Source organism: Lepisosteus oculatus, chromosome 4, assembly GCF_040954835.1.
Source record: "Lepisosteus oculatus isolate fLepOcu1 chromosome 4, fLepOcu1.hap2, whole genome shotgun sequence".
Taxonomy (NCBI): Eukaryota; Metazoa; Chordata; class Actinopteri; order Semionotiformes; family Lepisosteidae; genus Lepisosteus; species Lepisosteus oculatus.
Window position 1 is genome coordinate 9,416,583 of NC_090699.1, and position 24,739 is coordinate 9,441,321.

A 24,739-nucleotide genomic window follows, 5' to 3' on the forward strand; every position below is an offset into this window, starting at 1 on the left:
GTGTTTTGAACCCTGCCTGTTACGACTCTCCTTCAGACCTTCCCTTGTACTTCAGTTCTGTTCCTCCTGGCTTGACCCCTGCCTGGCTGACTATATCTCTGTTTGTGTGTTTGCGTTGCAGTTATAGTTTCACTCTTGGCTATCTACCCTGTCTGCTTCCACCAGAGCCTGTGCCTGAATTCTGTCTCCCCTCTCCTGCCCACTGTTTCCATCTGGTCACTGCAGTGGACCTTACCCAAGGCACTTAATGAGTTGCAGCCATGCCTGAGAGTTTATCTTGATTGAATACAATTCAGATTGAATACAGCACTGTGTAAGTCTATAGTCTTGTGTTTCAGGTGGTGACCTGCCAGCCTTGGATGTGAACACAGCACACCCCTTTATAAAGATCTCCGATGACCTGCTGTCAGCGACAAATGTTGGCAGAAGTCAGTCCTATCCTGACCACCCAGATAGATTTGACCATTACGAGCAAGTTCTGACCTTACAGAGCATCTCTTCAGGGACTCATTACTGGGAAATAGAGGTGCAAGGAGGTTGGAGAGTAGGTGTTGCCTACAACACCATTAAGAGGAAAGGGCGTGAAGATGGTCGGTGCTTGGGGCGCGGTAAAGATTCGTGGAGCATTAGAATGAATGAGAAAAGGCTATCAGCTTGGCACGACAATAGAGAGACAGCTCTGCCAGTCACTCTGACCCACAGCAGGGTGGCACTGTCCCTGGACTACGGTGCCAGCACTGTGTCCCTCCACGACGTGGGAGACACACTGACCCACTTACACACCTTCTCCACCACCTTCACCCAGCCCGTCTGCCTGGGGTTTGCTGTGTTTTCCGGTCAAGGAGTAAGCAGCATCTCAATCGTAAAGATGTGAAAAGAATTAGTATAATACACGTGAAACTGCGTTCATATGTGCAGCACACTAAAATGCAGCTCTTCCAGAATTCAGTGATTTTAGGGCATTTAATCCCCGCATTAGTTTTGTTTCGCAACCAGTTTTATTGTGCAGCTCGCTCTCTGTTCTCAAGACTACATATCTACCTACTTTAACTATTTCAGCAAATGAAATGACTTCTGACCAAGTCCTTGAGATGCTGTCTGTCTTTTGGGGTCTGCAGTGCAATGCCTAGCCCCCACCTGTAACTCTAGCTGAACAGTTCATTTACAAAGTTTCCTAATGCATCACTCATAACCACTGGTGTCTGTACTATTAAATCTCATGCTAGATACTGCAGATGATGGGTGTGTACAAATATAGGTGCTCACCCAAAACTACTCTAGATCTTCTACGGTAATTCTCAAAACTTACCTTTCTTACTTAAATTTCTTCTTGTACATTTTTTTAATAATGCAGCCTTTCCTGGTCAGTTCTGTGACATTAACAAACATGAAAAGTCTCTCTTAGACATAAAATAACCCTAACACTTTGAATAGACCTAGAAAAGCCTAGCCTCTCTAACACTGAACTTGTACGAAGTAGCATCTAAATTTGAGCCTCTAATAGCAGTCTCTATTTCTCCAAACAACAACTAAACTACTCAGGAAACCTGTGAGCTGAAAACGATGCAGGTTAAATACACAATCACATCTGCACAGAATGTCATTTTCTTTGCTTTATTCAACACTGAATAGTACAGTAATACTGGTTTTGGCAACTACATGTACAGATTATGATACTGCAATACAAAAGCATATAAAATGTGAAAGAACAGAGTGTGTCCCGAGGCATGTTAAGGTCAGCTGTAAAGGTTCAGATCTTTCGTAAGGCTAGTTCCATTGGTACCCGAAGTCACTTCATTGTACGACGGAAGTGTGAGACATTTTGGGGTGTCTAGCAGATCTAGCTGTGTCCCCAAACATCTGTAAACAAAGATACACACATACTGCTTCTCAAGTATTGCTGCATTTTCTTTCCAAAATTGGTCAAATGTTTCACTTCATCTGTTTGAGAACCCAAATAAATCTTTGGTTAAATCTTTGGTATTGTATTCTCACTTTCTGGATATGTAGGTCTACTACATTATGCCATCTCTACTGATAATATAATGTGTTGTTAATCCGATTGATGCAGTTCCAACAAAAACAACATTTTCCTTCTTACATGCTGTATCTGTGAGTTTTGGCTGGTAGAAAATGGACAGTGACTTCAGACACCTAAAGAAACAACTCCACCTAAAGCAAACTGGTCTGTCAAAGACTTTCAGTAGTCTGTGAAAGGCTAGTGTTACAAATTACTTCTCAACTACCATCAAAATTAAGCTTTTTTCAGATGCAGGTTTGACCTTTTCTGTTTTGTTTTATGCAAATCATACAAATTGTACACCTTGTCATCTTTTTAACACATCCATGCCAAGTTACAGATAATTCAATAAAACTACCAAGCGGGCAGGATGTGTCGCAAAGGTCTCCACTGAAATCAAGAAGCCATTAAAAAAGGTAATAGCACATAAATATGATTTGAAGGAAAAAAAAATGTATCTTAAAAATGAAGAGGAAAGAAATGAGTCTTACATCAATTACAATGTCATTGCTTTGGGAAAACAGGAAAAGTGTGAAGCTGTTCAATTTAGGAAATACTATCAGTGAGGTGACAGAGCTGGAACTCAAACCCAAGGAGATTTCTGGTCTTGGGATAGCTTGTCCCTCTTCCTAATGATGTGCATCCTACCTGACTCCCTTACAGTCAAACTCTGACCTTCCTTGGGATTCCACTCCCCGGAAACTCGTTTCTAGATACTGTTAACAGTTGTTTTCTCTGTTAAAGGACGGCAAAACGTGTCCGTGCTCTGGCGTTCTGCGTGAGGGGGCGTTAACATCAGCCGTGTTCAAGGGTGATGAACAGAGGAGCCTCGTGGAACTTGAGGGTTTGAGCTGCAGGCTTTCGAACAAGAAGAAAAAAAGAAATGGTACCAAACTGCTTGTTGGACACAAGTATAAAAGCTGAGCGACTGTCCTCTGATTTGGTTGAAGATCTCCGAAAGGCATTGTGGAAATCGGACAAATTCTCTGGGGATTTGCTGGTTGATTTGAAAACGACGCAGGCTCCCCAGGGCAAGTGTGTGTGTGTGTGAACCTGAAGCAATGATGCAGGACATCACGTCGTGCCCAAGATACGGAAACTACTCAGCCTTTCGGACAGACCTAAAATTACAGTTTTGCACTACAATTATTATATGTACGCAATAAAAAAACAGCAGTAAAAAAAGAAATTACTACTCGTATACTTCTTTGGAGGAAAAAAAAACCTTTGTCCAAGTGAGGCCTGAAAATCCTGTCAAGAAGGCACAAGAGGTGATGGGAATTTGGTCAGATTCGCTTGAATAAAAAATACAAAAAAAGACAAATTAAGCACGTTTGGGCATTTGTTGGCTTCTGAGGAGCTCAGTTCCATTCTACAGATCTAAATTTTCCAAGTGTAGTTGTTGGCATTGTCAGTATCATTCTGGCAAGAACCGAACACGGGAACAGCTTATTCAAGCACAGTTGTATCGCGATTTGCAACTGTGGGACTTCCGAACGTCAACATTACACGTGGGTCTACTGTTGAATATGGACAGCACAACCTTTAACCTACAACAATACATTGCTTCGCGAGAGGACTTTTTCAAACCTTTGGCGGTGGGATCCAGAGTCGTTTCGGGAGCTAATATTTGGGAACAGAGCGAGAAGGCGGCCGAAAATGAACTCGAGGACGGGGAAAGCCGAGGAAACGCGCGTTCGATATTTTCACTCGTTTTCTTATTTGGAAAGCTGCTGCACGTCACATCGCAAACGGGGAGGGGGCAGAGAGTAGAGAATACCGGGGAAGGGGTGCAGGGGGGGAGGAGGGGCATCACACTTTGACGAAAACCAGACGAGCCGAATAAAAGAGGTCGGCCAGGTAGAGGATGAAATTGAGGGCGGTGAGGATGGAGACGGCCACCAGCTTGTCCCAGTAGCAGAGGCCAACAGTCTGACTGCACCCAGAGGTGCGCCGCGTGTGCCCTCCGTAGCGGCTGTCGAACTTGTAAATGGGCCAGATGACGGTGGCGGTGGCGTACATGAGGACGGCCAGCAGGGCGTAGGCACTCAGGAAGCGGGCGAAGGGGAAGGGGAGGCAGCCGGTGCACTCCCCCACGCACAGCACGATGATGGCCGCCGAGATGATGAAGCAGATGCAGTAGACGGCCAGGCACCACTTGAGGGCGGCGTGGTCGTCGTACGACACCGGGTCGCTGATGAAGACGAAGATGACGCAGGCCACGAAGGTCTCGCACACCTTCAGCAGGCCCGGCGCCGTGGCCATGTAGCCGGCCACTTCTCCGGGCCGGGCCTTGCTGATGGACACCTCGCAGATGTAGGCCAGGGTGGCCAGGCACGAGAAGACGGCCACGGCGATCCGATAATCCCGCGACGAGTAGGTGCTGGAGTAGCCCTTCAGGAAGTACAGGGGGAAGATGATGGAGGCCGAGAGGCAGAGCAGGGCGGCGTAGGAGGCGAAGGTGATGGGGAAGTTGCGCCAGGAGACGGGGGCTCGGGCCTGCAGGCCGAACAGCTCCACCAGCAGCACCAGCAGCGTCCCGGCGAAGCTGAAGCTCCAGCAGAAGATGCACCAGTCGCCGGTGCCATGGCCGAGCTGAGCCCCGTGCACTGCCAGGCTGAAGGCCACGCAGGACAAAACCAGAGCCGCCAGACGCGCAAAGAGCAGAGGAGAGGACTGCAGGGTGGGAATCACTACGGGCATCTTGACTGTTGGCGTGAAACTTTTCCCGGAAACGCTTGGAAAGTAAAGAAAGTATGGGTGTCCTGTTAACCGAGCTATCAGAATGGTCTGTTTTGGAAATAATCTACAAAGATTTTGTGCTCTAAATCTACTGAACAGGAAGAAATCTCTTAACTTTAAAGATATGCACGCTTTGGGCAAGCTTGTGATTTTGTGTGTGTCTTTGACTCCAGGACCTCACCACAGCCGTTTCTGTCTGCTCACCAGGGAATGTGTGGCTGTGTGTTCAGCTTTTTGAGAAACGCCGAGTGGCTTTACAAGAGACAAACTCCTACGGCAAGTTAACAGCAGAGCCCTGAATGGGAGCAGATGACGCAGGTTACAAAAGGGACCAATCTGCGCTGGAATGGGCAATCAAACGGGAAGCTGTGCAGAACAGACAACCGGAACTCCGAACAAGGATAGGAAATCTGGTGATCTTTGCCGATTTCGAACCGCTATCTTCCCAATCCGGGAATTCAGGTCTTAAGTTCTTGGGAATGGACCAGTCTCTCAGGCCTCCGTAGCTCTTTTCTCGCTGGTGGGAGTCACGGCTGGCAGCCCCCTTTTCTCGAAGCGACGTCTCAGTTTCGGGAGAGAGGCGAGACAGCAGCCTTGAGGAAGAGAAATGACAAAAGACGAGTCAACAGGAATTTCTCAGCGAGGCACTGAAGACTGATTTAGGGAATATCATACAACCTTGCTTTTTTTTGTAGCTCCACTGCAGGATCACGCACGTAGAGCAAACAAGTAACTATAGTATGTTTCTTGGTGGATGGATCCGAGGATCCATTTTCAAACTGCTTGATCCAATACAGTGTCACAGGGGGAGCCAGAGCCTATCCCAGCATGCAACAGGCACAAGGAGGATACACCGATTTTCCCAGCAGCCCACTGACCTACCAGCATTTGGACTGTGGGAGAAACCTGGAGCACCCAAAGGAAACCCAACGTGAAAGTAGGGCTAAACATACAAACTCCAAGCACAGTACCATGGGAATCAAACAGCAATACTAAACTCTGTGCCAGGTTGCGGCATGTTGAATTTAAAATGCAGCACATGAAATGTTGTGTAGCATGCTAGTTGTACATGTAAGTATCTATGTGTTTATGCAGGCAGAATTGTAAAAGCAAATGAGTAATTGCTAACAAAATCCTTATTTTGAGCTCAGGAGTTCTCTGTCAACAGGTTTTTAACTGGGGTGCATGGGGGCTACCGTTAACTGTGCCTGACTAGTATCAAAGCCCATGCTGTCACCATATGATGCATCTGCCTGCTGTCATCCTGTGAGCAAAGAGAAATTTACAGCAGTAGGAAATATTTATTCAATTACATCATGGAACATAATTCTGCACCTGCACCACAGGTTTTCATTTTTTTCCGCTTTTGAGTTCCTGAAACAAGATCCTCATTCCTTGAGCAGAAAAAAATGCCTAAAAAGATTTCAACCGGGCAGTGCTTTTCTCAATCAATGATGGAATTAAGCAAACAGCTCTGCTGAGGATTTAAACCAGCAGGTGTGGAGGTCCCCACGTTCGGGGGTGAGAAATCCTTCATTATTTAACAGTTTATAAAGGATTGCATGTGGAGGTGACTTGGGTGGGTATGTGGGTTAAGTGCTGGCCACAGCAGGCAAAAAAAATCCTTTCCGTGCAGTTTTCCATGTTCGCCACATGGTGGAGACACCGCACCAAATTCAGGGCAAAGCGAGCCTGCAGCCTTGTCATCTGAGAACATGTCAAGCTCATGAGGCAAAAACTTTGAGGAAGGCAATATAATTTACAAAAGCTGTTTTTCAGCTTCTGGGGCAGAACATCAAAAAGAGTCACTTCCCTTGATCTCCACTTTCTCCAAATGTTTTAAGATCTCCAACAGATTTCCCCATGGTCTTTGATCCTAGAAGGTTTAAACCCTTTGGTGAAACAAAGCATATATCCTGTGATGCAATGACCAGCGGACCTTCACATGAAAACGTTATTTTTTAATTGGATATAAGGATTATTGATCATTTTAATCCCTCCAGCTGAAGAGCAATGTTAAAATCTGGGTTTCTCTTCAAGTATCCAGAGGATTGTGACTCGGTTGGCTCATCTTCGACACAAAATTACAGCACAGACCGAATCTGCATTTGATATTCTGGGTATTTTCTAGCTTCTCATAAGAATCCAGGGAACTGGCTTCAACAACATGGTTGGGCAGCTTGTTCCACCCCCCTACCACCCTTTGTGTAAAGACAGGGCCCCGGTTCTTCACCTCTCACGTCTCCCTGGGTATGTCTTGAGCTGTAATAAACAGTGGTTTCTCTGTCCTCTCGGACTCCCTGGTGTTTCCTGTTGGAAGGAAGTCCAATGGCAGCAGGCGTAGGAAAAATACCACCTGCAGACAGAGAAGGGGGAGAGGAAGGGAGAGGAGGAGTCAGAATTGGAGAGAAGTTCAAACCGCAACGGTCAGTTCCACGTTAGAGCCAGGCTGCGCGAACCACAAAGGCGTAAAGATCTGGACTCCTGTATTCTCCAGAGTTAGAGATCGTATCAGTGGAGGAGGCACTGAAGACAACAACAAAACTGAGCCTCTGCTCTCTGTGCTTCTGTGCTGTGAACACAAGGGCTAAAAACACATAGGAATCCTTCCAAAATAAAATCTGGTCCGTTTTAACAATATTCCAAAATCCAACAAGAACAGACAAAAATAACAGGTAACGTGTCTAAACAATAGCAGCTCAGAAACGCAAGAAAAGGGGGTTGGGGGCAATTTAATGTGTTTATTGAGAAAGTTGAGTTGAGAAAAGGCATCTGGTCCTGCCGGCTCAGTTCGTTTGCCAGCAAAATGCTACCCATTCGTATTTCTTTCCAGAATTAAAATGAGTGCAACCGACCCCCATCCCATTCTCCTCCCCGCCTCGGAGACTGGTTTTTTTTTGCCTGTAATGAGTCCCACCAGCAGACGTTTTCAGGCCTGAATGCAGACAGCAGTCTGGGAGGCCCGAGGGGGAAGAAGCAGTGTTGACTGAATAGCTCCTGTATGTGTGGAACAGGGAGCTGGACAGACTGCCGATGCCCACTGGTGACGTCACGGTGACGTCGCTGTCCCGGGATCTCCAGGAAGCTCTAACCCCCTCTGGCAAGGCTTGTGATATAATGGGTTTGACTGCTGAACGGTGGGTAGGGCTTTCACGTCACAGCTCACAGCTCCAGGGCCCCGGGTTCAAATCTGGTTCCGTTTGCACTCCAGCTTTCCCCCAGCAGAAGTGCAGTCTCCAGATTGCGCCGCCCTATATGTAGGCGTAACACGTGCAGCTCAGCTCTTCCCGTCAGGGTCTGATCATGGTTACTCACGGGCTGAAGCAGAGCCACGCCCTGGACAGATGCAAACTCCGCTGTGCCAACAGACTAGGTGCTCCTACATGGCACACTTTCGGGGGAGTGATATCACTCCTGTACACTCTTACTGCACTGTTCTTACTGTTACCCACAAGGAAGAACCTGCCTGAGTATTCGAGACCCAGCCCGGACAGGTGCCAACCTCTGAACTAGTTATTTAGTCAAATCGCAACGATGAACAGCTGGCGAATATAAAGGAGTAGCGTGCTAAGCAATTGGGTCTGGACTCATCTGGCTGAAATGACAGGGCTGGTCGGAGATCAGCAGTGTCACATCGCCCTTCACTCACGAGGAATGAGCCAGGGAGGCAGCCGCAAAAGGGTGAAGTTGAGGTGGAGAAAGGGGAGCTAGTAAAGATGCACAGAGCTGTGTACAGCCAGGGAGCTTTCATATACAGTACCTTACAAAGAAGAGGAAGTATGAGATTAGACCTCCGCCCAAATGACTGTTCAATAACACCATGTGTTTCCACCTTCTGGCCAGTGCCCAGTTCAACACCAACTCACCGCAAAGGTCTAGGAGTCTTCAACTGTTAGGGACCCCACATTAATGCGACACTCACTGTAAAACTCAAGTACACTTGTGCAGTTTCAGCTGTTATTGGAACATCAACATCATTTTCAGGTCAGACCAATAAATATCCCCACAGGTATTTTGTGCTGTAGTAGAAATCTTGCCTAGTTTTCCAACATCTCTTTATATAATAGTCCTTTATCTATTTATTCAGCAGTTGCTTTTGGGTGTATTCTGCCTTGTACCCACTGTTTGAGGGGACAGGTTCCGTCTCCCCTACGGCCTGGATAAAGCAGTTAGAAAATGGATGGATATGTATAGTTTTTAGCAGGAAAATTACTTTCCAAATGACTGCATGATCGAAAATGTTTTAAAAAATAATTTTTCCTTGTTCATGTCTTTTAACACGGCGAGTCTCTTCTTTTTTTAAGCCTTGTCCAAACAAAGATTTGCACTATACCCTCTTAAGATAATATAATAAAATACATCAAACTAATATAAAAGTAAATGTTAATATTAATTATCATAAATACAACAGATATATATATATAAAAATTACATATGAAAAATTAAATATAAAAAGAACTATAAACATTAGACAAATCTATTAAGTTTTATTTATAAACGATATAGGTTTACTTTTTGCACTTACTGGCTGGCCTGACGAATTCGCGGTTAAACTTTTACATTGGTTTTCAGAAATCGGGGCGCAAATTTAGCAGAAAATAAAACCACCCCCTCCTTTAATGCAAACAAACTCCTGAATGATTTTCTCTGTGAGGAGAACAAAATGGAAAAATAGCAGCTCATGGCCTTATTTAGTGTGACTTCACACAGACTAGCGTGTTCAAAAAGGAAAGCTGTACAGCCGCAACATAGCGGACCCGAAAGAGATCCTTATTATTCCGATGTGTTTTTTTAAAAACAGCACCTCCACTAACCATAGTAATGGGCGGGGAGGGGGTGGCATCACCATTTTGACGAGGTTTATTTAGTTCTTGACTGGTGCTGTGATGAGCTTGTTCGACTGCTCTAAACCTGGTGTACCTGGATGGGAGACCTCCTGGGAAAAACTAAGGTTGCTGCTGGAAGAGTTGTTAGTGGGGCCAGCAGGGGGCGCTCACCCTGCGGTCCATGTGGGTCCTAATGCCCCAGTATAGTGATGGGGACACTATACTGTAAATTGGCGCCTAGGTCCTGACTCTCTGTGGTCATTAAAAATCCCAGGCTGTTTCTCGAAAAGAGTAGGGGTGTATTATTATTATTATTATTATTATTATTAAACAAGCCAGCAGTAATTAGACTGGAGTGGAACATTAGAACTCATCAATGGGGACTGTGTAAAGGGCTTGTTAGCATTACAAAATGGGAAATAAATGGCCAACAACAACTGTTCTGTTTCCAGCAACCCAAACAAAATTGCAGATTGGGACCGCGGGGATGGAAAAAAAAAATTGCGAGACACCCAGGAAAATTCCGTTTGCACCGCCAGCCCGTGTGGAACCGCTTGAAACGTTAAAACATCAGTGATTACACAAGGGGAAAAAAGAATGGGATAGTAAGACATTTTTGCTGGTGCTTTCAAAACTGCCTGATTAAACCGCCGGAGATTGATTAAGCCATCGAGCACTGACTGGTCCTGGTCTCCGGGCGAGAATCGCCACTCCCATCCCGCCTTTAACTCTGGATGGGCGCTGATCTCTCCTTTTATAGCGTTCTCTCCGGCGCAGCTCAGACGAGCGAAGACACCGCGACTCCTGGAAGCGTGCGGCTTGTTTACACAAAGGGGGCCGCGGCAGCTAATGTAAACACTCGCCGAGCTCTTTTCCACGAGTCCAGGCCGGATTCCGAGGCAAGGGAAACAGATTTCGTCAGGGCGCAGGCATTCAAACTAAGTTTCCCACCCTGATGGAGTGAATTCCCCAGCCTCGCTCTCCTGCTTAAACTAGGTACGCGACCGGTCCTTGTGCGCTGGCCGGCTCCGTGACACAGAAACTTTAGAATTTGATCCCCCCCAGTAAACCACCGGAGAATATCATTTATGGACTGTGGAAAGAAGAAATAACCGAGCGTGACTCATACATTCCTCCAGGCTCAATCCATGCTGTTCCCCTCTGCCCGTCTCTTCGCTGTCCTTCCAGAAGGACCTTCTTTTTTTCTCAATTTGGCAGTTGTTATTCAAACATAGCCAAAGGGCGTTCTCCAGACACGTTGTGCTGTTCTTCGCTGGGAGCACTGCCTCCGTAAAGCCATACTGCATCATCATGGCTGCCGCACTCGCCGCTAGATCTTTAAGAAGATTCTTCTCGTTGTTCGTCGCCTTAACTCGCATTCTTTTGCCCCGGTGACTTGCAGTGTTAATGAAGCTCATGACAAACACGTGCCATGAAAACACAAGAAAGAGTACAAGCCAGGCCCATCTTTCTCATCTGGAATTAAAATTTTGCCCCTAATTTGCTTCCAGAGAAGGCCCCTAATAGCCTGCCATTCAAAACTGCTTCAGAATAGAATTATACACGAGTGGCACTGTGATTCGAGTTGCTGCCTTGTAGTGCTGGGGCCCTGGGTTCAGTTCCTGGGGTGCTGTCTGTGTGGAGTTTGTATGTTCTCCACTAGGGCGGAGCGGTGGCTCTGTGGCTAAGGATCTGCGCCTGTGACTGGAAGGTTGCCGGTTCAAATTCTGCGGCTGGCAGAGGAATCCTACTCCGTTGGGCCCCTGAGCAAGGCCCTTAACCCTAACTGCTCCAGGGGTGCTGTACAATGGCAGACCCTGCGCTCTGACCCCAAGCTTCTCTCCCTGTCTGTGTGTCTGTGTCTCCATGGAGAAAAGCTGGGGTATGTGAAAAGAAGAATTCCTAATGCAAAAAATTGCATAGGGCTAATAAAGAAACATTATCATATTATCATTATTATTACTGTACTTCTTCAAGTGGATTTCCAGCAGGCGCACTGGTTTTCTCTTACAGTCCAAAAGTGTTCTGGTAGGTTAACTGGTTTCTGAGAAAACTGGCCCTGTTTGTATCTGTGTGTGCCCTGCCCATTGCTTGCCAGGTTAGGCTCCGGCTCTCCTGTGACCTTGAACTAGATAACAGTGTTTGGGGAAAATGCATGGATGGAATTCAAATAAATGCTATTAAGAGTAACACAAGTGCCCTCCCACAAAAAACTAAACAAATGCTTGTCCTCTTTGGTTGAGTAGTCCTTCAGTGTTCCTTTTCCTGTCTGTGCATTTTAAAAACAACTTTTTTGGTTTGATTACAGCATAAGAGGATTCTCTGCTTTACTAGAAATACCAAGCTCCAGACGGTCACAATGTGGGTGTCCAGATCTCCACAACCTCTGGACACATGTCTGCCTATCATAGGCAAATTCATTACTACACAGCTCCTACCAGGTCCCTGCCTGTGATTGCTGAATGATGTTTATTTGGTTAATCTGACTTCAATTCAGAAAAGGCTGCTTTTTCTTTGGCTTTACAGCAGTGAAAAGCAAAACAGAACAGTTTACAGCTCTGGATAAGCTCAGACATTGTGCCAGGTACATACTGGATAGTCACATTTTAACATATTGTGACCTTAGAATGTACAACAGCTAGAATTAATAAGGCAGGTCCTTAAATCTTCCACTCATGGAAAGGTAGTCCCACAGCTATCAGAAATATGCTTGTTTCATAAATATTAAACACACATATAGTGTATTCTATATTCATGTGCATTGAACTAGATTTATAAGAGATTTGTATTAAATTGTAGGACATCATCACTACTGTATTGTTGATGGTACTGTTGATGTTTGTTCTTATTTGGATTATTAACATATGTTTGAACATTTGAAATATCAAGCACCTGGTTAAAGGAACTCTTGCAGCAGTCCTTGATTTCCCACCCACTCATTTCTAAACCGCAAATCAGTCCCTGCTTCTCCTTCTCTGTTTTTTTTGGGGGGGTGTTTGCAAGCTCTCGTTGCTCACCTGCTCTGCAAAATGCACTTATTTCCTTTCACGCACCTAGCAAGTGAGCTCCAGCCTCCTGCTATGGGACGAACCAGAGACTCTGGACTGAAATCCTGAAGCAGGCAGACCTCTCTCCTGTGTTGCAGTCCAGATTTTGAAGCAGAGCTTTGATTATCTTTGTTGCTCTCACCTAACAGAAGTGAGAGACTCTTTGCACCACACATTGCATTGCACTGCTCATTGATGCTTGATTGCTCACTTTAGACAGTTTTCTGTCTGCTCATTGTATGATCTGGTTAGTATTAGCCGCCGTGGTCATTGATCTAGTCAGTAATAGTCGCAATGTTGTTTTATCAGGTTAGTAATAGTCACAATGTTGTTTATAAGGTTAGTAATAGTTGCAATAGTCATTGATCTAGTTGGTAAGAGCCACATGTGCAATTGCTACAATTCTATGACTCACTGTGGAGAACGTTGCATCATTTCCTAAATTTTGTTCAAGAGCTGCTAGACTGCATTGCATTCATCAAGACGATCTGCAATACCCCGACGAGGTCACTGCCCCGGCCCTGGGACTTGAAAGCCGTGGGCTCAAGCCCTCAAACTAGGAGCTACTCTCTTGTCCTGGAGTAGAAGGTACTGTACCCATGCCTGCTGGCCGAGGGTTCAAAAACAATGGACTGCAATGTCCCTCCTGGGGCGTAGTCCGGTCCTCTCTTCAGTTAACTGGGATACGCCCCAGACCCCGTGAATCACGTATTATTCAGAAGGACTTGTGTTGGGAAGAGACTCCGGACCAGAAAGATCAGATCACTTTATTAGCCATATACAATTTCTTGTATAAGGAATGTGTCTTTTCGCAGACCCCAGCTTGCTCTCCATGAGACACACAGACAGGGAGAGAGAAGCTGGGGGTCAGAGCGCAGGGCCAGCCATTTATACAGCACCCCTGGAGCAGCTGGGGTTAATGGAGTAGGATTCCTCTGCCAGCTGCCGGATTTGACCCGGCAACCTTCCAGCCACAAGTGCAGATCCTGAGCCACTGAGCCACTGCTCTGCCCCGGCGGCACCACGAGTTGCCTCTTGGTCAATGGCTCGAACCCGAGCATGGCCTCAGCGGGGCCTTCCAGCTGGCCGTTTTTTTTTTACCAGCCGTCAGTTTTAAGACTCGTCCAGCGTGTGTCCGGCCTTTCCTTGTCCAAACCCGGGTCTGGTACCTGTGGCGGTGTGACACGGCCACTCGCAGTGGAACAGGGGCGCGGCTACAAACGACAGGCTGGCTGTTCGGCCCCCTCTGACCTTCTCCCCTGCGAGGAGCCTCGTCGGTGCTCCCCAAACGATCCATTTACAGCCCCTTTCACTACGACTGATGTCGACAATCGCCTCCGAACCCGGGTGTGACAAAGACCAGCGATGCACAAAAGCAGAAAGGCTTACTCGCCCATTTTTCTCCCCTGCCCCCTCTCTCCACTCTCTCTGCATGTCAGACTTTCCTTCCTCTGATTATTTCCAGATGTTTTCCTACAGCGGGCCCAGTGCTCCCTCCCTCCCTCCCTCCCTTCAGCAGCACGAGTAGCAGCCGGCGCACTTCTGTGGATTTCAGCACTACGGAGGGTCCTGGATAACAACGCTGGGAGTGAAACACATGGGGACTCCCGTCAAATTGAACAGTTGCTTGAAAGGAAAGGCTTCGGTTCGGGCATTTTGTGAGGAATCATGTTCGGGACGGGGGGCACGAGAAGATGCCATCTCTCTCAAATCGCCCTCCCCCCCCCCCCCCCCAGAACGAGATGCCTCATAAAATCCCTGCCCTTGTCAGCCCACGCGAAATCAAGACGCTGGTTGTTCCTGGGGTGCACAATGATCTGATCACCGATCGTGTTCGGCCTGCCTTCGCGCGGCACTTTTGGAAACCCCGAGCACACTCGACTTGGGATTTTCTCCGACGTGGAGAAGGATACTGAAAACACGCTCCTCGTCCTCTCTAGTCTACGAAACCAAGCCGCAAGACAGCCGAGCGCCCACTCGGCACACTTCACTAGAATACCTTGTGTGGAGCTGCGAGTGGGCAGCAGGGACATACCCCACCCCCAATGCCCATGCCAGTCGCAGTCGTGCCGCCTCCAGCTGGGTGCCACCCACAGCATGAGCCAGCCAGCGAGAGTTTCAGAGCCTGGACTCGGTCGGCTGTAGGCAATCTAGGCTCACCCCCCGCTATAGATAGACAGCGATACAAAAGCCACTCTTCTGCAAGAACACCATGCTAAAACCATGCATGGTAACGTCTTCTCCTGTAGATACAAAATGCCAGTGATCGAGTCTTAATTAGAACCTCAAAACAACAACAACAGCGTTTTATAAAGCAGTGACTGAGTGTAAGGTTGATTTTAGTTCTTGTAATTTGTACTATTACAGTGTTTAAACGCATGCTTACTGTTAGTATCTGCTAGTCGTAGCTGATTTAAAAGACGGTTAAGACTCGTGCAGAATTCAGTTTCTAGCCTTACTATTGGAGTGACACAATCTTCTCCTGGAGATTGTTACACAAAGCGACCCATCTTGCACTGTTTCACCACGTTGTGCTATACTGGTCATTGATAAGATCATAGTTTGCCCACGCTGATAACTGTAATATTGCAGGGCACTTCCACTACATGGCATGAGTGTAGTTCTCTGCAGCAGAAGTCAAGGGGAAAGAGGAAAACCATGAGGATTTATCCATATTCTAACCGCTTTTTCCATTTCAGAGTCGCGGGGGAGTACCTAATTTATTACAGAGGTGGAAAAAATGCAACTTAGCATACTGGCGTTATCCTACAGTATTTTCAGATGTTATTCTACTGGATATATGATTCTGACATATTGTTATCAGATGTTAAGACTCTTAATCTCAATTTTACTCTGCACAAGTATTTTCTGTTCACTTTACAATACGCATCTTTATATAACGAGTCTGTTTTTTTTTTTTAACCTGGAAAGCACCTTGGATGAGAATAGATTCGGCTGCAAAGAACAGCAGAAACAAAAGAAATCTCCCAAAACTAAATTCCGTTCCCTTAATCGCGCCAAACACAAGCGACGCAATTTCAAGACCTGCAAACTTCAAAAAGAAACAGGAAGCTTTTAAATGTTCAGGAAGCTAAATGTAACATGGCAAGGTTACGATTAGGAAAAAACACAGGCTGGTTTCCCCAGCAGGGGCATCAGCCCTTAACTAAACACCCCCACAGACATAACTGTCACTCCAACAGTAAGGCTGGAAACTGAATTCTGCACGAGTCTTAACCGTCTTTTAAATCAGCTACGACTAGCAGATACTAACAGTAAGCATGCGTTTAAACACTGTTATAGTACAAATTACAAGAACTAAAATCAACCTTACACTCAGTCACTGCTCTATAAAACGCTGTTGTTGTTGTTTTGAGGTTCTAATTAAGACTCGATCACTGGCATTTTCAGTACTGATTCAGAAATGAAGAAAATCTCTAAAGAGGAACAGTTGTGTGACGGCAGAACCTCTGGTTTGTACATTTTTTAAGTGGATATTTATTTGCTCCCCTGAGACGGAAAGAGTTGCGAGAGAGTGCCGATTGTTTTTTATGACATGCGCGTCCTTCACCGCCACAAGCACTGCCACTCCTCGCGGCCTGCAAGACATGAACTGAAAGAAAAACCTTCACCACACTGCGAGGGCACCACCAAAATGTGGCTTCCCCGCGGCTGGTAACAAGCGAAACGTGAAGCTTTTCCCAAAGTGACGCCCGCCTCACGCGATGCGATAATCTGCGAACGGCCTCGCTGTGCGAAGCCGCCATCCGCGCTCCAGTTCGGCTTGTATGCAGCAAAGAGGCGGCTGGGGACATTTTGAGGGCTGTTTTTCCAATCACAGTAAACTCGCTGCTCACCTCAGCCCCTCACTGCTGAGCTTCCTATTTCTCACAGACAAGGGATTCCCAGGCCTGTCGATCAAAGGGTCAAGGAACAGTCATCTTAACAGACGTTCGTCACAATCATGGAAGAAGTGAGAAAGCAACCTGGAGGAACCAAAAGCAAAGGAGAGGGCTCAAAGGCAGTTCCCTTAATCCAGAGAATCAGGGAAGTGACCTGTCCAAAAGCACAGTTAAGCCACAGTCCCACGTGAAGCCACATTCCCAACGAGCATGCAGGTTTTTTTTCCCCCCAACATGAGACGCTGATCTCTTAGGTGGTGCAAAGCCCTTAATATAGTCTGGTTCAAGACTTGCTACACTCTTTTGGCTCGATATTAGAAATAACTGCAGCTGCCAGTTCAAAACAAGGACACAACAGCAAACCAACACTGTCAAAGCATGGCTAGTTAGCACTGATGAGCCCCACCTCATACTGTAAGTCACACAGTACCTAGTCAGTCAACGCTGAATTCCACTATGCCAAAAGGCCAGGCCTCCACTAGCAGAACAATTCTGGGCTACTGGGAATTACACTGCCATGACAGAACCAAACAACCTCTGTGATTTCATTTATATATAGAGATAATTAAACTGTCATACTAAGTACTATCAATATCTCTGGCTTCATAAAAAAATTCCATAGAAATGTCTCTGTAACGTAGAGCTATATTAGAAAATGCATCAAAAACAGAACAGGATTTTGCTGGGTGAGCTGGAGTTTACATTCCCTGGACAATTTGAGCAGGAGGGGGAAAAAGCAACAAACTAAAACTGTGGTGTCCTAAAATAAGAAAGGCTGTTTTGTGACAGAGAATGTCTCTCTGCAGTCAGCCAAGGCTGATCCGATCTCAGTGAACCTTCTCTCGGTTTTTCTGCCCTTCCAGTGGGTCACAGGCAGCACAGTGCTTCTCGCAAATTTAATTTCCCTTAATGTTGTTATGGCATAACGAATCTCTTTGCTAGCAAGAGGAGAGGGAGACATGGAGGCGTGGGGGAGCTTCTCGGTCAGTAATGATTGAACCATCACAGGAAAAAAAAATCTGCAGAACAGGCTAGGGAAATGAGCAAGAAAAACTTGCAGGGAGATTTTCACCATTCAGCTCTCTTGTTACAGATTTCACTTTGGTTGGGCGAAACTAGTGTGGAGGAGGTGCAGTCAATTGAATGCTGGAATTATTTGGGAAGGGGGGGTGATTGGATTTGGATGTGGGTTTCATTCTTACATTATTAGAAAGTTGGCCATTCAACTAGAGCATCAGGCTCAAAACACAGGAATAAAGTAGCTGTTGCTAAACTAAGAATGTAAGCAAGGTTACAGAAGGGCCGTTCAGCTTGTTCGGTAAGAAGGAACTGGTAGATTGCTGGTCATGGTATTGGAAAGGGGAAAGAAGAGCCCAGAGAGGTAATAGAATGCTCTCCATTAAGCTAGAGCTCAGAAGAATGAGCTTTTCTTATCCGTTTCTTGCGCTAGTTTTACCTGCGTTAACTCAGTGTGAAAATAAAGGTGAAAACATACATGGATCACGTCCTGTGCCGGAGTGCGTAATGGGCAGAGATCCTCTTTGGCCCTTTCTCCTGCAGCAACAATCTCCGGCACCCTGAAGGAGATGGATTTGGCGGGTTCACGAGCTCTCCCCAAAATAGGGGCGCGTTCGGAACCTGATCCGGTCTCGACTGGGTCGGGCCAATCCTTTTTCAGAAGGCCTGCGGTTCTCTCGGGGATCGCTGCACAGGGCTTGTGCTCAGTTCAGGGCATCAGATGTGTACTGGATCAAACCGGCGCACTTTGGTCAAGGGTCAGACTGGACTCGACGTCAGGAGGCCTCCAGCGCCAGCGATTCCCAGCAGGCCCTGCTGAACTTGCCAAGATCCACAAACACAACTAGGTGTTGTCAGCACACCTCCCTCACTCGGCTGCACTTAGCTCCTACCTCTGCCCGGGCAAGATCCAGACGTGCTCCTTTGTTGCAAAAGGAAAATACTGCCAAGGCTTTCCTTTTCCGTTCTGGAAGACGACAGACGGCACAGGCCGAGCCTGTTGAAACGCTTTTTGAGCCCCAGGTCGAGCGGTTGTGAAGGAGGTATGGGAGGAGGCGCCCGTGCCCCAGTAATGCTAAAAACCGACTGCTTTGTGTTGACTTTCTCCTTTCTCCAAAGCGCACTGCAGCACCACATTGACTGGGACTGTATAAATGCCAATGAGGATGATGATGACGGAAAAGCAGACGCAGACACCGCAGGTGACAGATTACAGCTCGGCGAGCCAGGCAGCGTCCGTGTGTTCACCAATCTGACAGCCTGTGTGGTTTCATAAAAAAAAACAACCTGACACCAAAAGCAGAAGGGCGCTGATTTGTTTGTTTGGCCTCTCCAAACATCTGGAGTTTGTTTTTGATTTTTTTTTTTAAAGCCTGCTGCGTTTTGGAGTCCGTGCCCCTCCTTCCTTCGCTAAGTACCTCAGGAATCGCTTCAGGCCAAGTTTACAGAGCTGAGACGACACCAGAAAAGAGCCAGGGTGCCGAGCCCCCTCCTGAAGAGACCTCAGCATGCCCTGACTCACACCCGTTTGAATTCCTGAACCTCCCATGCAACTCTCCTCTTATTCCCCTTCATATCCTCTCCACTGTCAATCCTCCGCAGATGCCATTCAGCTCATAGACGTAATGTTTCCTAGTTTCTGAGAGTCTGTTTCTCACTACTCATTACCATCAGGAAATGCGTTTGTATGGTCTCTGTGGCATGGTAATGGTAATGGTAATGTAATCTCCTTCTACAAATGCATGCCGGGAGCCTGTAGTGTATTATGTCGGGCCAGTTAAGTCAAGATGATACCTGTGTTCTGTCAAAGTCAAAAATGTCATTAAACCTGAAAGCATGGCAATTATGAAACGATTGACTGGGGGGAAAAAATGTAAAATTCAGGTTGTTTCGGAATGAAATCAGAATGCTGGAGTGAAGATGGGTTAAGGACACGCGATCAGCCGTTTTTTATGCTGTGCTTTTTAAAAGCAAGACTATAAGCATCTTGAACTGGGTTTAAACTGACTGCTGCGCCGTGGCGGCTCTCGCGGATCTCGACTCCGCTTCCAAACACACAGGCCTGCTCGTCGGCGCGGGACTTTTTCAGCAAACAAGAAGTTGCCTCCCTTTCTCCATCCTGCTTTTGCATTAGTTTTAATTTAGTCCTACGAGCGTGTGTGTGTGTGCGCTGTAGGTAGCACAAACCATACTCACACACGCACACCCTGATAGCTGAAAGTTACACAGGAAGATTGAGCAGGCCGGAAGGCTGCACACAAGGTGGAATAGCTCAGTGGTTTGCTTTGACCGTACAAGGCCTGGTGATCCCCCCCCCCCTCCTCTTCAACAAAACACACAAGCAGAGAGGGGGGAGGTTGGGTTTGGGGTTAATGGATATGCTGGCGTATGCTGCATGAATCTCCCCTCCCCCTGTGTGCTGTCTCACTGCAGAGGAATCTCCTGTATGTAGAGACTGACACACAGCACCCTCACAGCCCCTCCCCAGGAAAAGGCCCAGGCGAGGGGTGGAGCTGACGATCAGGAAGACACACCTGAGGCACACCAGGCTCACTCTTCATGATGGACAAACGCCCAGAGCTTGTTCACTGTCAGGGGCTTCAGCAGGTGGCAGAATCCCACTGCTGCTACTGATCCTTAAGATACACATCCTGAGTTTTACACACAGGGGAAACCTCAGCTGGATGTCGTGAAATCAGTTCCTGTTTCTTATGAAAAGGCAATTAATTCTATGTTACACTCACACCAGGGCCAGTTTTCCCAGAAGAGAAAAAAACCTGCCAGTACAGTATTGTCTTTGGACTGCGGGAGGTAACCGGAGCTGCTAGAGAAAACAGACACAAATATGGAGAGAACACACAAAAGCAGATAGCACCCCAAGTGAGAGATTGAACCCAAGACCACAGCAGTGCCACCCCTGCTAGAGCATACTGCAATATAGAGCACATAGCTTAATCTTTTTATAAGGTGGCAACTAATACTCTGAGTTCCAAACAATGTTCCCTCTAAACTGTGTGCGTGTGTGCGCGCACACAGGTTATGAAATCAGTGCATATACTGTAGGAAACTGAACTGCTCACAAAAAATTAAATTCCCCCAAAAATATGATGATAATAAAACACACACAGTCATCAACTGAGAAATGCTGAATTGACCACGTGAGACTGGCTGCAAGAGGCCCAGCTCGGCTGTGTGCAGTATTACTGCTACTCGATCAGCGATATCTGTGCTCTCGTCTCATCTCGTTCCTCACGGCTCCTGCTCGCTCGGCACTCAGTCTCTCTGACTGGGCTCGTCGAGTCGCTGTCCCGGTCTTTTGGATCTCTAGGCTTCTATGAGAACGACTATATTGAAGAAAAATAATTCCAGGTTCACAATTTAACACTCAACTTAGTGCACACACGTTTTCATCACTGGGGAAATAATTTGCACACACAGGCCATTAAAAATTAGAGGGAACATTGGTTCAAGTACTCATTACTGTATTTCACAGCCTCTGAGGACATATAAGTCCAGCTGTATAAACCAGAAACGTTATAGAAGGTTATTTATTTGTTATTTCGATGATCAGAAAGCTGCACTAACAATCCACTTCATATTTTATCTATCAGAGTCTGTCAGTGATAGTGTGGATTTTTCCATCCCATTTAATTCCTTTCAAGGGAAGTGGCCAGAATGAAGGTTTGCCAGACTTTCTGGTCTATTCCTTGGTGCAAGGTGTCTCCTTGTTTCCCGTTAGGAGCTGTGTGACCTCTGGTCTGTCTACATTAAAAGTTTAAAATACTGTAAATGCTAAATTATTGTAAAATCAAGCCGCAGTATAACTCCATCACAACGCGAAGGACGCCTCATCAGTCATGAAAAATCCATATTCAGAAAGTTCACATTATGAAGATAACTCAAACAGTGAGGGCAGAAAGGACTCGAGGTAGTCTGCATACATGAAGAGATTGCTCTTCTGCCAGAATGAGAAATAACCCATGTCTCAGGCAACATACACTCCCTGCCACTCTGCGTGGGTGGAGACAGCCCCTGAAGTCTTGCAAAATCTAACCAGGCTGCAGACCACAGCCAGAGACTTTTATAGCAGGGATCCCAGCTGGCCTTACTCATACAGTCAGGGCCAAGCGCCAAAACAAAACTTTTCAAAAAGTGCTGCCCACAACCTGCGAATTTGCAATCAAACAATCTACGCCAAGGTTTCACCAGGGTTGAGATAGCATTTTTCCTCTTGCACTTTTACAGCCTCTTTGTGACCGCACAGGATTTCAGAGTTCTGAAGAAACGGCCCCGTATCGGGTCCTGTGGTTTCAGAAGAAACAGCGCTGATATTCACGGAGTGTGAAACGCGTTGATGTCGGTCCCATTTTTTATTTTCAGTTTTTTTTTTTTAGAGGAGCACGGGTACAGAAGAAAGTTGCAACGCGGCGCTGAATAGTTTGTGAGCCGATAGCATGTGAGCCGGCCATTGTAAGATGTTTAGGGGTTTGGGAGGGGCAAAAAATGCTATCACCGAGGTTGTGGCAAACTTTTTAAACATCACCTCTAGTTTCAAACTGTCATGACCTTGACGTCCACATTCTCACAAGCAAATGCACAATGTGTTGGTTGCCAGGTGAAGGTCTGGGAGGGGGCGTGTATCCTGCTTTTCGTTCTAAATCGGCTCTGAAGAACCAACCGAAATTAGCTAATTATTGGCTTAATAGGACCACTTTAACAAGTTATCCTTGTACTTTAAAGAGACCTAGAAATCCTGCACCCTCCGCCCATCTTTACCATCCCAGTTTATCATCCCATCTTTCGTCTGGACTGACCCCACAGATGTTGTGCAAACTGCGGCTTCGCATATCACTCGACCTTTCACCTCCAGCGCGGCGCCTTTCTCCCTGCAGCTGCTCCCCCGTTCATCATCTATTAATTTACAGGACAGCTAATTTCACGAATTTATGAGGGAATGGACACTGACATAGGTTAATAAGGAACTCGTACAGCTCCCAACACTCCGGGTGGAAGGAGGGAGGAGGCTGCAGTAGCTGGAGAGAGAAGTGGTCAGCGCTTTGGACAAGAAACTGGGAGGTTACGGGTTCGAATCCCGAATGGGGAACTGCTCCCGAGACACTCTACTCAACTCGTTTCACCAAAACACAGAAGATTGGAGGAAGCGGTACAAGCTGCTTCGAGTCAAAGCACCAAACGACTCAAAATATTAAATGAAATTCAAGTGCCGTGTTAGAAGTTCCAGCGAGCGCCTTCCCGTGACCCCCTAAAACTGAACTCGAGACGCAATCGCAAGCGGACCTGTTGCTATACGGCAGCGAAGAAGGATACACTTTCCTTCCATTAAAGACAGAAAACGAAACCCCCTCCGTCTACGCGCACGCAGCGGGCTCCAGACACTGTCTTGAAGCGCCGCGCCCCTCTGCCTGTAGTTAAAAGGAGGTACCGGCTGAGTGATGCGACATTCCGTTGTTGCTACAAATAGCATCGTCAATGGACCATAACATTGCACTAAAGTTTACATAACCCCCCTCCCAAACCCAACTGCCGCCACAATGCGGCGCAGAAACCCTCGTTTTGTCTCTGCCCTCAGCTCACTGGCGAACTCTGTGGAGTTGAACACACAAACCTCAGAGATTATTACAGTATATCCGCCTCAAAGCTGAGAGAAGCGGGTAGCATCGCTAAAAACGTCAGCTCTCGGACTGGGCACGGAGTTTTTTGAGCTGGTAACTTTATTATACACCCCAACCCCCTTAAATAAGGCGCGTTATTTTATATCGCTTCACCCATACACATATTTCTGCCAAAAATGACATCACCTTACAATAACGCCGGGACTGACCGGTTACTGTAGCGGAGCTCGGCAGCACTTTTGCAGGATGGCTGGCCTAGGCGGCGCGGCTCGAAAATGTCTGTAAAAGTCCTTTCACCTTACCTTGGTCCCTTGTCTGTGCCCGAGCTCGTCTATACCCCCTCTCCTGTCTCTCTCAGCTTGCACAGGGCGAATGCCACTGCGTCTCCTGTCTATAAGCCTTTCTACTACCGACACCGCTGAGAGAGGACCCCGCCCATTGAGCTAACCTCCTCGAAAACCGCTCAGCGGGGACCCCGCCCATTGAGACAAATTAGGAATAAGCTTCGAGTTTTATTTATTCTTCTTGCACCACTCCTGGGCTTTGTTTCCAACCCCCTTTGATTACTGTGGAGATCCATTCCTGCGACGGCGTTGCGAGACTCCTTCACCGTTTCCTGCGAACAAAACATTTTATTTTCGTATCAGGCTTGGTTTGAATCCTTTTTGCTCTGTTCTCCTTGAACATCTCCCTTCCCCCTGAACACATAACATGCGGGACTTATAAATATTTAAACCCGATTTTATCACAGCAAGGCACGTCGTTAACATGTGACGGCAGGCATAAAGCGCAACAAATGGTGGTTGCAAGTTTTCATTAGTTGCATCTGAAGGCCGCTCGTTATATACTGTATAACGCAGGCTTATATACAAGTATTTTTAATGTTTATCTTTTTTTGGACGGGGATGTGTTGGCGAGGGAGGTACCGTCCAGCAAAAGAGCGATTCCCAAATCGCTAGGAATGTGTGTATTACAGAATACCTCCTCACCCCCTATCAGGGAAATCCTACGCCTGGCCAAGTAATGCTACACTCGACCATAGAAGGGCGGGGTCGTGCCTTTTCTAATAGTAAAGTAAGCCCGAGCTTTTATTCCTCGGTCTGTAGTAGCTTCTCGTCTGTGCCAACCTTTATTTAAAGACCATTTGCGATTTATTTTCTTCATAGTAAAACCCTTGCAACGTTGCACAAGCGTGCGGTTCGACCCAGAAGGTAAAGCCCCTAAAGATCTGCCCCTAGTGGAGTCAGTGTGGGCGCGTACACTACACGCAGAGACGGTCGCCTGCTTTTCACCAGGCTTTCCTCTGCGGAGCGCGGTTTGGTTTTGAAAACGGAAAACCTTTTTGTCTTTGCTGTCGAAAAAAAAGTAAAGACCCTAGAGGCTGTCACCCCCCGTACATTTGTAGTTTTCAAGAGTTTCAACGAAATGTCTTTTTCACGACCAGCGCTTTGGCAAAGTTAACAACAAGCAGGCGCTGGTTTATTTATTTACTGGGCTTTTGCAGTGCCGCGCCGCAAGACTTTTTATAAAGGGAGTCGCCCGAAAAGATTTA

General features: G+C 46.8%; 2 protein-coding genes across 2 annotated transcripts in view; one reads left to right on the forward strand and one right to left on the reverse strand.

Moving 5' to 3' along the window:
* The window catches only part of LOC107077242 (tripartite motif-containing protein 14-like), an 11,149-nt gene extending 9,170 nt beyond the window's left edge, over nt 1-1,979 (forward strand). Inside the window, exon 7 of the mRNA XM_069188567.1 lies at nt 339-1,979. Within this exon, the coding sequence (XP_069044668.1) occupies nt 339-874 (536 nt within the window). The 3' untranslated portion in view covers nt 875-1,979. The remainder of the gene's footprint in view (nt 1-338) is intronic.
* Nucleotides 1,601-23,628, reverse strand: myadma (myeloid associated differentiation marker a). Its single transcript, XM_015346060.2, has 3 exons — nt 23,490-23,628; nt 6,996-7,118; nt 1,601-5,355 (listed from the first exon to the last, which is right to left on the reverse strand). The coding sequence occupies exon 3, from the start codon at nt 4,721-4,723 to the stop codon at nt 3,833-3,835; it is 891 nt and encodes a 296-aa protein (XP_015201546.1). The 5' UTR covers nt 4,724-5,355; nt 6,996-7,118; nt 23,490-23,628; the 3' UTR covers nt 1,601-3,832.
* Nucleotides 23,629-24,739: the final 1,111 nt, after the last annotated feature.

What these genes read in the sequence shown, in the direction of transcription:
- myadma (XM_015346060.2), bottom strand. Translation starts at nt 4,723, where the DNA reads ATGCCCGTAGTGATTCCCACCCTGCAGTCCTCTCCTCTGCTCTTTGCG.